The 12,177-nt window shown below is 34.3% G+C and overlaps 1 protein-coding gene across 4 annotated transcripts in view; it reads left to right on the top strand.

The window, feature by feature from the left end:
- Positions 1-12,177, top strand: part of Dennd1b (DENN domain containing 1B) — a 216,468-nt gene that overhangs the window by 126,573 nt on the left and 77,718 nt on the right. For all 4 annotated transcript variants that reach the window (XM_085688160.2, XM_085688162.2, XM_085688163.2 and 1 more), the window contains 2 exons: positions 5,254-5,299; positions 10,045-10,146. In XM_085688160.2, coding sequence (XP_085544286.2) covers positions 5,254-5,299; positions 10,045-10,146 — 148 coding nt within the window. The remainder of the gene's footprint in view (positions 1-5,253; positions 5,300-10,044; positions 10,147-12,177) is intronic.

The following is a 12,177-nucleotide window of genomic DNA, read 5'->3' as shown; positions in this document are numbered from 1 at the left end:
TGAGGACAAGCTTTCATACCTTTGGCTGGGATAGACACCCTTTTCCTTCACCTCCTCTCTTCTCAGCAGCACCCTGAAAACAGTATTGTGGAAGTGATTGCTTCTAGTACAAGAAATTTTGAGAGTCTGGTATGAGGCAAAGTGTCAGCCTAAAGCAACCAAGAAAACCAGCATGGAAAGTGTGAGAGCAATTGTGAGAACTGGCTGGCTTTAGAAACAGCTCCCAGTGAGCTCAGTAATCTGAGTTCAATCAGGCCACTAGAAACTAGAACAATGGCCAATGGCCTCCTTGTTCTCTCTGACTGGAATTTAGCAAGGCTCCTATATAGTAAGGCGAGACAAGGAGGAGACTCCAAAGAAGAAGCTTTGATTGTGTATAGAGAAGCCACTCAAGAACTAGATTCCCCAATGCTGTAGTTTTGATATTCGAGGCTAAAGAATTGTTTTCACCATGTAATAACCTTCAGGCATAGTTACTTTTTAAGAAATTTGTTGAGATTTCTTTATCTGAATCATGCCTTTGTATAAATTCATGTTTTACACACACACACACACAGATACACATACATAGATACAAACACACACACAGACACAGAGATCATTTTGCATCGATGATTTTCTTATATCAAAGCTGGTATTAGTAAAAAATTAAAGTCCTTTTGAATTAATGTATTTATTAAATTTTCATTATTTCTTTAAAGATTGTGATTATTTAAATATGCAATGCTTATACAAAGGGGTGGTAAGTGTTTTATTAAGTTTCTGGAACTAGCCCTTTTCAGAACAATGCTTGTACTTGTCCAGATTGATTACACTGCTGTACTGTGTATTTCCATAGTGTAGTAACAGTATTGCCCATGCTGTGAAGTAGGTGGGCAGTGACTCACCACTGCTGTTCTTGCCTTGGAGAACTTCGAAAGGAAAAATAGTTTTGTAGACTTCAGGATGTACTTTCATTATATTATGAACTGTAATGTGTACAAATATAAATATAAAGCCGTATCAATAAGTAAGTTTTTCTGTTATCTTTGTAGAGTTTTCCTTTTGACCAGCATATTTTAAATATTTTTCATATTTTAAGGCAGAGAATGCAGTTTGTTTATGTTGACGAAGGCATAGATTTCTGTATACAGTGTTCTGTAACTAGATATTTATTTTAAAGTTCTCTTTTCTAAAAGCATTATACAATTAAAGTCATTTTGAGAACTAATTATATGATTAGAATCACATTTTGCAATATTACTTGCATCATATTTTTTCTGTTAAAATGTTCTGACCTCTTGTAATAACATACCTTTAAGTTCAATTCCATGTAGTATTATTATTTCCAGAAATAGTTTTTGACCCTGCTATCAAGTCTTTATTTCTACTTCCACTCTAAGTAAAGAAACTTCTCACTCCGTTCCTTTCTTTCTTATTGCTTGCTTGATTCTAATGCTAGAAATAGTGTTTAGGTCAAGTTCCAATGGCTTCCGTGCCAGTATTCCCTGGTTCAGAGTAGAGCAGTGGTGTCTAAACAAGGAATTGTTTGAAAACTTTCTGAACCTTAAAGTCATATGATTGGCTCAGTTTTTGTTAAAGGATCTCCATCCATCTATGTGACTTCATCCTATTGTCAGAAAATATGATAGATTAAGCAGTTTCCTAGGGAAAACCATTCTCCTCAATTTATGTCCTTGATATTAGGATCATATTGATCCATGCTGAAGAAAAAAAAATGTAATTTAAACCTACAGTCTCAAAATCATTGAACAAAAAACTTACTTTAGTTCCAAACGGGGCCACATTTTTGGGGGGATTGCATTTATCTTGGTTAACTTTTCAGAGTGATTGGGATGTTGCAAATCCAGAACCATTCATGGATCAAGAAAACATTTCTGTGTTTGCACCTCATATTAGTGATGTGCCATAGACTTTGGAGAACCATAATGCCCTCTTGTGACCATAGATGAATATCACATCTTGGTCCTTTGACACTCTTATTACTTTTTTGGTTGGTCCATCCATCCATCCATCCATCCATCCATCCATCCATCCATCCATCCATCCACCCACCCACCCACCCACCCTTCCATTATTTAGTGGCCACCTTTTGGAAAGCTATGCTGTGTAATTCAGTAAATAGGCTTTTTTACTTATTTATTTCCTGAAATAAACACACACACACACACACACACACACCTCTGCACACCTTCATGCACACATCTGAGTATAGTATAATTATACTAATCATAATTGCTATAGCAGAATCACTCAGAGAGATATGGGTGGACAGCGCTCTTGCTAAGTTCAGGAAAGCTGTTAGGTGGAAGTGATAGCATCTGTGTTTTCCTCTTACTCAAGCAAAGCAGCAGTACTCGAGTATGGTCCATCTATTGTCAGACACTTCAAAACTGTCTGAACATAAATAAGCATGTAGGAGTAAGTGTGGCTATAAGGCCACCAAGGTTATCATAGATTATTATCTGTTCAGGCAGGGCTTAAGTAAGTCATTTAGTCTAGATTATGTCTTTGAAACTATAACACTAGGTTCTAAAAAATTAAATAAAAATGATATTCTTTCAGACTACTGTGATTGATGTAATGCAGTATATGTTAGGTAAGCGTCTTTGTAGGTAGCTTAAGAAGGAACAAATGAGGTGATTTTACTTAAAGATTCTACCACAAAGAAGAAATTGTTTAGAGCCGTCTGTACTGCCTATTTAAAATAATATCACAGACAGTAGGGCTTGAAGACAACCGTATACATGGATAATGGAGCATTTTTTATCACCATTAAGCACTTACTGATGTACCAGCACCCTCATCAAAGTGGAATAGATAGCCCAGCTGGGATTGCAGAGTGACTTTTCCTGAGATTGGCTTATGCCACAATAGGATACGTAAAGTTCTGTGGGAAAGAAACACTTACCCATTTGAATCTATAAACACTGTATTCTGTCAGATATCATAATGATTTTAGAAAATTATTTTCTAGTATTTTCAGTTTAAACATTTGTAAGTTTAGGATTTTGCTACAAATTAAGTAGAAAAAAAATTGACTATACAGCCATGCTCAATGATACCATGAAAGACTTTTCAGTTGATACATTGTTAAATTTGTCATAGAAGTCTGCTACTACATAATTTGAATTCTAGACTAATTTATATGAGCATATTATTTGTATCTCAGATTGCAAGTAGCTTTCAGAAACATTTCAAAGTGTTTTTTTTAATTATTTGTTAGTTTAGACTTTTGCTTTATGAAATGCTGGTTTCCTCAGTGTTTGTCCATCATTTGTAAGATGGATATACTTCTTAGTTTTACAAGGCTTGAATATTTTGATTAGCATTCTTACTAAAATATTCTTTAGAATTTAAGATACTGTGAACTTTTTGGCATTATAAACCTCATTGGTAAAATATTGTAAACCTCAGAGGATCTGAAAGTTCGCACAGTGTTCGCACATACTATCTTTGATGTTTCATGGACGTGGTATATTTAAGATACTGAGAGTTGGCGGGCTGTTTTGTGACCGTTGTCCAAAGTTATGCTTGGAGCCCTGGGAAGTGATGTGCATTTTATGTTCTCTGTGGAATTGTAGAAGGAACCCAGGGACAAGACCTTAGACTAAGGCAATAGCCTACAAGAGTGCACCAGTCCACACTTGTTTGTTTCCTTCTTAAGGTGGAAAATCGGTTAGTTCCTAAGGAAATCAAGGCATGTGAGTAGTCAAGTGAAGCTTACAAGCTATCACACCAATGCCACCCAGATGGTCAGTTGTATAGACATTGTAAAAGAATGTAAAAGAACAAGGCTACAATAAGCAAAGACAACTAGGAGTGAGAATTAACACAGGAATGAAATACTGCATGTACACAGTAATGAGAAACAACATGACTCGTGGTTTCTGGGATTCTGGATATATAGACTATTTTAAGTCATCCTTAACTAACAGTACTTGGAACTTTCTGAAATGCTTTGAGACCTCTGGACCAGTCAGGGTATCTATTAGTATTGTCTATCACTGCTTCTCTGCAGTGAAGTTCATGTCCGGGAGCCTGAGCAGTTCTGTTTAATGACAGTACTGTTCAGAGCATTACGTACACCTTTGAGACACAGGATGTGATTTAGCAGGAAAGGTTGGTGTTAAATGTAAGAGGTAGCTATGGAAGGATCCCCTAAAATGTGTTTCTAAAAATAGTTATGTGTTTTCATATTGTTTATCATTTTCATAGACGTCTGTCTCTCCTCATATTTTTCTGTTGATTATTTTGTTTCAGATTTCAAGATGAATACTTTTCTTTCTGTATTTACTAACAACTATTTCTAACACTTTCCTAATTCTTATGTTATATACTAAAATGATTCAGTATCTTTATTTTCTGCTGGAGCATAAGGTCCAGGAGGAAATATATCCCAATTCATTGTTTATTACCATATTTAAGTTTCTGTCCAAGAGCCTGGATCTGATATGCTCCAAAAATAGTGGCCTTAAATACTTAATTCAAACCTATTCTTAGATTTGAAATTTTTTTTATTAAAGTTCTTATATTAGTGACAAAGGTGGTCACATCTTTAATCCCAGTACTTAGTAGGCAGAGGCAGAGGCAGACAGATTTCTGTGAGTTTGAGGCCAGCCTGGTCTACAAATTGAGTTCTAGAACAGCCAAGGATACTCAGAAAAACCCTGCCTTGAAAAAAAAAATTATTGTCCTAGTAAGAATGAAAGTGAAATGAACCTGCAGGTGCACGAGGACAGGAGCACAGAGGGGACCTGCTATGTCTACGTCACTGGTTCTAGAATAGTGACAACAGGATAGACTGACACAGTAATCAGTGAGTGACTCGTTAGGTACGAAACCATGACGATTCATTAAAATAACAGATAGTCAAATTGAACAGGAGTATGTATAAAAGAAATGTAAATTCATTTGGTGAATTTTTAGAATACATTTGCTATCAGTTACATGGAAATGATTCAGTATGACCAACACCTTGATAATCTTCTTAAATAAAACATCTTATTTAGGTATAGAACTTTTGATTTAATAATAAATGATTTTAAGATTTTTATATAAAGAAACATTAAATAATAATGGTCTAGAAGATGAAATATAACTTTTATGTATTGACTGGTTTTGAGTATCTGTAACATCTAATGATGGAGCTGAGCACTTGAAGTTAGTTTTTAAGCATTTGAATTGCTTTTGTGTTGTTTCAGTTTTAATGAACAATGTGAATCTATACATACATATATATTTTTAATTTAGTGCCCCAATGCCATACCTGATTGGAATACACTCCAGTCTCATAGAGGTGAGTATCTTTCTCAGTAAGATAGTTATGAAACTAATTTTTTAGAAATAATAGATAAAAGTTTTATTTAAAGCTTACTTGACTAATGCTGAGATAATGGATGTATTCAGGGGGTCATCTTCAGAAGGTGCCAATGAAATCCCTTCACTTTGTGCAGTCTACTTGTTTGTCATGTGGTGGCATGAAACCTGTGGAAATGGTTGTATTTCAAGTCATGTGGTCAGTTTTCAGTATTAAAATTGTTCCCCAATGAACCACTGATTTTTTGCAACTTGAGATTTTTTTGTATTTCACATTTAGTACAATATTTTGTAATTAAACTTTGTGTGCTTATGAGTCACCAAGTCAGTTTTCTTTTACACTACTTCATTATATCCAGTTTGTCAGCTGATTTGCAAAATGTGAGTTTAACATACTAGTGATAAACTTATTGACCAGAGTGTGGTGGCTCATTTCTGTGGTGCTAGTCTGTAAGAGACTAAGAAAGGAGTCCCACAGTGCTAGGCAGCAGGGACTTCCGTGCCCAGTAGAACTAAAGAGAAGATCAGGTGTAGACTTTCTCAGTTCAAAGTTTCCATCCTGCTGTCGGAGATGAATTTAGTAGTTTTTTTTGTTGTTGTTGTTGTTTTATACTGTTATCTCATTTCAAAATGAGTTTTATTGCTTCATTTATCCATAAACTGAAACTTCTTAAACTTTAAACACTTGGGTTGCAGTCAATAAGCTTTTCAGAAAGCATGTCATGTATGATTGGCATGTGTGTGCGGTGGTGTATACCTTTTATCTCAGCACTCAGGAGACAGAGGTAGGTTGATCTCAGTGAGTTGGAGGCCAGCCAGGTCTACAAAACAAGTTTCAGGAAAGCTAGGGCTACAAAGAGAAACCCTGTCTCAAAAAACTAAATTCAAAACCAAAACAAATAAAAACCAAAAGGAAGGAAGGAAGGAAGGAAGGAAGGAAGGAAGGAAGGAAGGAAGGAAGGAAGGAAGGAAGGAAGGAGAGAAAAAAAAAGGAAAAAAATGACGACGTATAAGTTACCAAAAGGCTAAAACGTGATAGTCGAGCCAACTGAGTGGTGGTATGCTTGCTGATGTCCGTTTCAAGCAAACACATTTATCTTTTGCTGATTGTACAGAGTAATGTGAACAGTGCAGTACTGTTGCAAATGAACACACTGATGAACTGGGCATGATTTTCCTGCTAGTTGCCAACACTAATCTTTCCTATGGTTAGAGAAGATTCTTACTAAGATAGAGCCCTATCCCTGAGAGAGCTTTGATTATAGAATTCTACCTGTTCTCAAGTTTGGGGCTCCCCCCTTTTTTGCAAAATTCTAGGGCAATAGCAATAACTCTTGTTCCATTATTACTGAAGTAAAGATTTTAATGCATTTTAGTACGTTTAAAAGGTTTTTAATATTGAAGTCTCTGGGATAAATTGGTGACTCCTTCTATCTTATGAATTTTAAGAAACTATTATAAGCCAAGGACACAGTGTATGAAATGAGGCGCGAGCATACCGGTATTTACCCTGTGATTAGATCAGGAAGTAGAGAACCTGAGTTTCTCAGGTTGACTTTCATGAAATTATTTGTTTGTATTTTTTCTTAAAAGTAACAAACTTTGATTTTCATGACTTCCATATTAAATGCATTAATATCACACAGAATTTTATAATGTATTTACTTATAGAGATGAAAATAATTTAAAATTGGACAGAGTACCTAGTAGTTTTACATTTATTTTGGTTGTGTAGAATGTTTCTACAATCTTTAAAATGAATAAATTAGGTTTTTTCAAATTATGATGATTGAGAAAGTACATTAGCTATATCATTTAATTTATCACATACTTATTAACCACTTAAAAGGAAATTTTAAATTTAAAATAATTCTTAGAAAATTTATAATTCAATGGTCTACGGCCATACTACCCTGAAGGCGCCTGATCTCATCTGACCTCAGATGATAATTCATTCTTCATTATGTCACTGTCTAACAGTTTCAAATTAAAATTTTTATCTTTTCCATTTTATTTTTAAGATATATTTCAAAGGGAATTTAGATCTTTCTATAGTTAATATATGAGACAGCGCTGAGTAACTTTTTGCCCTTGTCTAGCAATTGCAGCTATTTTTGGAGAAAAATAAAGAAGTCCTGTTTTCTTTTTGGTCATTACAGTCTCTGCTAATATTATTAATTATATAAAATCCTCCAAGTTCTAAAGCATGAAATTAATGTTCTTTGAAGTTTTCTTTCACTTCTTTTTACATAATTGTGAGTAAAGAATGATGAAAACCTGTCTTTTCAAAGTAAAAATTTATTTCTGAAATAAGGAAAACTAGTTTTATTTTCCCAGTCTTCAGGGTGAAGTTAGTGCTGGCTGATCTGTAACTGAACTTGGAAGCTGCAGACACAAGGGTGGACTTGTTTGTTTTCATCCATACAAGACTAATTTGCAGTGTTGTTCCCCTTTCGTAAGGTTCTCTGCTTGCTGCCCTGAGCCATTCCAATCCATTAGTGTGCATACTGTATGTACAGTGTGTACAAGGGTGAGACACTTCCACACTCAGCACCGTGTGTCCAGTATTACGTTCTTGTTTTCTGTAAAAACATTTTTATTTTCATGTTTTCTTTTAAATTTTACCCCATAAACATATGAGATCTAAAAATAAAAGATTGAGAAAGAATTCTATTTCTGACTTGCATGCCTCGGTCAGGAAGACACAGCTGACACTTGATTTAGACAGAAGAAATAGAGTGCTAATATCAGTATTTTCAGATAGTTAAGTTGTAACCTACTCCCCCCTTTTGCTTATACAGATTTATTTTATTTCAGTTTCAGTTTATTTACTGATAATTAACAAAATCTTTTAACTTTTATTGAGTGGTCCCTTGAACAAAATTTCATATTCAGTCATTATCTGCCTTAAATGAAAAGCGATTCAAAAGGTCTACATATCGTTTTAATACCATTATTCAGTCTTTTGTTCTAATGTCATCAAAAATATCTTGGTGGCAAATAGTCCTTATCTGAAAGTATTTGAACAAATCGTTTCCATCAGAAAAAACAAGCTTTAGTCTTCTGAATTATATCAATTTTTCCAGCATGAGAACATCACAGAAAGTTAAATGCTCATCATATACATACTTTTTCTAAGCAAATGGCATTATATGTTTTGCTTATAAATTGTTATTAAAATTATAGATAATATGCATGATGATAGAGTTATGCATTTAGACCTTTTAAACATGTGCATGAAAAAGTAAGAAAATGACCTTAATTTTAGACATCTCTTTAGAATGTCATTTATATCACCAGAATGATTTCTTGATAACTTAGAGGTAGCCATATTTTAATTCTGAATTTTTACTCATTATAATCTTTTTTACAAGAAGGGTTTTAGGTTCAGTATCACTTGAAAATATATAGCCTATGTTTTGGATTTTTAAACCCATAGAAATTCCTCATCTTCAGTCACCATTTCTGTAGGAAATTTAACATTTATCTGAATACTCAAAAGATTTGAAATCCAAAATGGATCAGGGGCACTTTAATCAAATCAACTTGTAAGAAAATAATTGGTTAAACTTTTTTAAAATTGAAACATTTAGCCAGTGGAGCTTGTCTTTAATCACAACATTTGGGAGGCAGAGACAGGAGGATCTCTGTGAGTTCAAGATTGGCCTGGCCTAAATAATATTCCTAGACAGCCAAAGATACTTAGAGAGACCTCCCCCCTTTCAGAACTATACTGATGCACTTAACTAAAAGTGCTGAACCGAAATTACCACCTTCCGGTTCTGCCAGTTGAGCTGTCCGAACGGGGAATTCTGGATTTCATGGCTGGATTTTATTGCTTGAGTACATCATTACCCTGGGGAATGTTGCCACAGTAGAGCTTGGTGTTTTAAGTAGGTATGTGAAACAGAAAATAAACTATTCTCTCAGCTATGACAATTTTGATACCATTTTTATAACTTACCTATTTGTAAAACTATTAAGATACCATTTTACTAAATTTCCAACAACATGGAAAGATAAGTCAATCTGATGAACTGTTAAATTTTGTTCTTTTTTGTTGTTTTGTTGTTTTTGGATTTTTTTCAGAGGCAGGGTTTCTCTTTGTAGCGCTGCCTGTCTTGGAACTCAGTATCGAGAGCAGGATGGCCTCTGCCTCCCAATGCTGGCATTATAAATGTTGCCCTTTACATACGAATTCACATATTAGCAGTCTCTGCATCATCTACTTGTTTCACTTCCACTCCTGCATATTGGCATGGCCAAATAGGAACATTTATTTACATAAAATATAGTTCAGTACTATAGTCATTGTTATTAGTTTATCTCTCTCTTCAATGTATTTATGCTAATATGGGTTTGACCCTGGAAACAATTTTCCATATTATAAGATTGATATTCAAATGATAAAAGCTACAGCTTTTATATTTTTAAGTACCTCTGCTTATTTTATAAATGTTGTGCTAAATGTTTGGCAGACATGTTAATTAATATTAGATGAGGAAATTTTTTACTTCAAGCATAATAATAAAATAATTTTGGATGAATTATAGTTAAATTTCCTTTCTCAGAAAGCAAAGTTATTTATATTATTTTATAATATTGAATTTCTCTCTTTAATTTTTCCAAGGTTAATGCACTAAGATAATTTTTTGTTTCCAAACTCATCATAAATTTGTACAAAAAATATAATGAGATCTTTTCATAATTGTGTTTTTTAAACAGAGAGTGAAAAATAAATCATTGGAAGATGTGGTTGTGTTAAATGTTGATACAAACACTTTAGAATCACCATTTAATGACTTGAGCAACCTACCCAGTGATGTGGTAAGTCCAAGGGATATCTGTGGTGAGCAAGAATGTTTGTTGGTGGACCCTCAAGTTACTGTTTTCCACTTTGGATCTGAACCTTTAAAGTTGGTCTGTACAAGGGTTTTAAGAAGAATCAATGTAGATTCTATTTTTAAAATTTTACCTTTTGGCAGTGGAGATTTTAAATAGAATGCCATATTCCTTATTGTAAAAACAGGATCATAATTAAAAAGCTAGATGCATTCATTACACAGTTTCTTTAACATTGAATCCCTTCATCTCGTCTTAATCATTGTATTACAAAGTAGGCATTCTGTCTGCCTGGTGGCATGTCTTGCAAAAGAACGAGAGAGTTTTTGAAGGCAAGAAGAAGAAGGGTCCAATTATCGGCTTTTGCTTCCCTGCCACCTGCCAGCGCTTTTCCTTTTAATTAATGATCTGATGGCACTGGTCAATATAATAAGAAATGCTTGTACAGTTGGGGTCAGAAAATTCTGACTTTGATCTCTCTCAACTTTCTGAAACATTTATTTGTTTTCTCTAAATTATTTCAGTTTTATTTTAATCTTTCCTGTCCTGCTGAGGGCCACGAGAATGAAAACCTACAGTTTGTCATCTTCTTTGGCAGAGCAAAGAATGCTTACTTCTAATTCTATTTGTAAATTAAACTGCAAACCCAGTTTGTCATAAAAGACATCTGATCCTTTTGAAACGATGAAAACTGTCTTTTGTCTGTAAAGCTGATAAATTAAGTGCCAATTCTCTTCGGGTCTTTGATCTTGTGGATGGTGTGTGTGTGTGTGTGTGTGTGTGTGTGTGTGTGTGTGTGTGTGTGTGTTAATGGGATATATTCTGTATTTCATATTAAATAATTATGTAAAATTGCCGTTGTTGACTTTTGTGTTCTCTAATAAAGAGCAAAATTGCAAACTTGCGCTATTTCTGTACATGTTTGATGACTATTTATATGTCTTTATAACATAGTTATAAGTTTAAAATAGCTCCCTTCTTTAAAAGAAACCCTCAAAGTGTTCATTCTTCTCAACATTATTAAAATTTGAGAATTGAAAATAAACTTTGCAATATATTTTTCTCTATTTTCTTCATTATTAAGGAGTTTTAGAAGGTGAATTTAAAACTCTCAACTTTAAATAATACATCAGTACTAGCCTAGATTGTTCCTATGGATAATGATAGGAAAATGGGAATTTAATATCAAAGCCAGAATGCTTATGCTTATCAATAACCAGATCAGTCCCTGACCTTTAAGCTCATTAGACTGAGCTGTGTATTTTCTGCAATGAAATCGTGTGTAAACCATCCAAACTCATACCAGCAGACACTGTTTTTCTCTCAGCTTAATGCAGCCAGGGGCTTTGTCATGAATTCTGCAGAGACTGGACTGCTATTAAGGATATACTATGTATTTAGAAATCCATCCCAGTAGTTTTCAATGGGTGGAGAAATCCTTACGAAAATAGAATTCCAGCTTTTCCAAACATTTTAATTATGGCATACACATTTCCTACTGTTATGTTTACTAAAAGAGTGAGAGGAACTCCGCTTTTCTCTACATGATATTAAAATCTGATTAGTTGCACCAAGCTCCTGGATTGAGCCTTTGAAGTCTCAACATAGTGGGAATCACTTTTAACTGAGAAATACTTTGCTTGTAGTTTTTTTTTTCTTTTGTAATTAAGATATTGATTTAAATGTATAGGAATGCTAAGCGACGTTCACATATGTATGGATACACATAGAGAAGGGCACAGAAGAATCAGCGTGCTCTTTTTTAGCACTACATTAAACTAACTGCCATTGTGTGCATGTAGGGAAAGGAGCATTGGCAGCTAGTGCAGGGGATTGCAAAGGTGCTGCCGACAGCTGAAGACTCGGCGAGTCAAAGATCTGAGATAGAGCAAGGGCTGTGTGTTGAAAATAAGAGGTCTTTTCAAGTCGTGGTGATTTTCTAAAATATTTTAGACAATTGTTCATCTCATCTCTAATAAAGTTCTCATTTTCATCAGTTTTTCAAGGCTGCTTTTT

The sequence above is a fragment of the Myodes glareolus genome, chromosome 5 (assembly GCF_982192425.1).
Source record: "Myodes glareolus chromosome 5, mMyoGla1.1, whole genome shotgun sequence".
Taxonomy (NCBI): domain Eukaryota; kingdom Metazoa; phylum Chordata; class Mammalia; order Rodentia; family Cricetidae; genus Myodes; species Myodes glareolus.
This window is presented reverse-complemented; position numbering and strand designations above follow the sequence as displayed.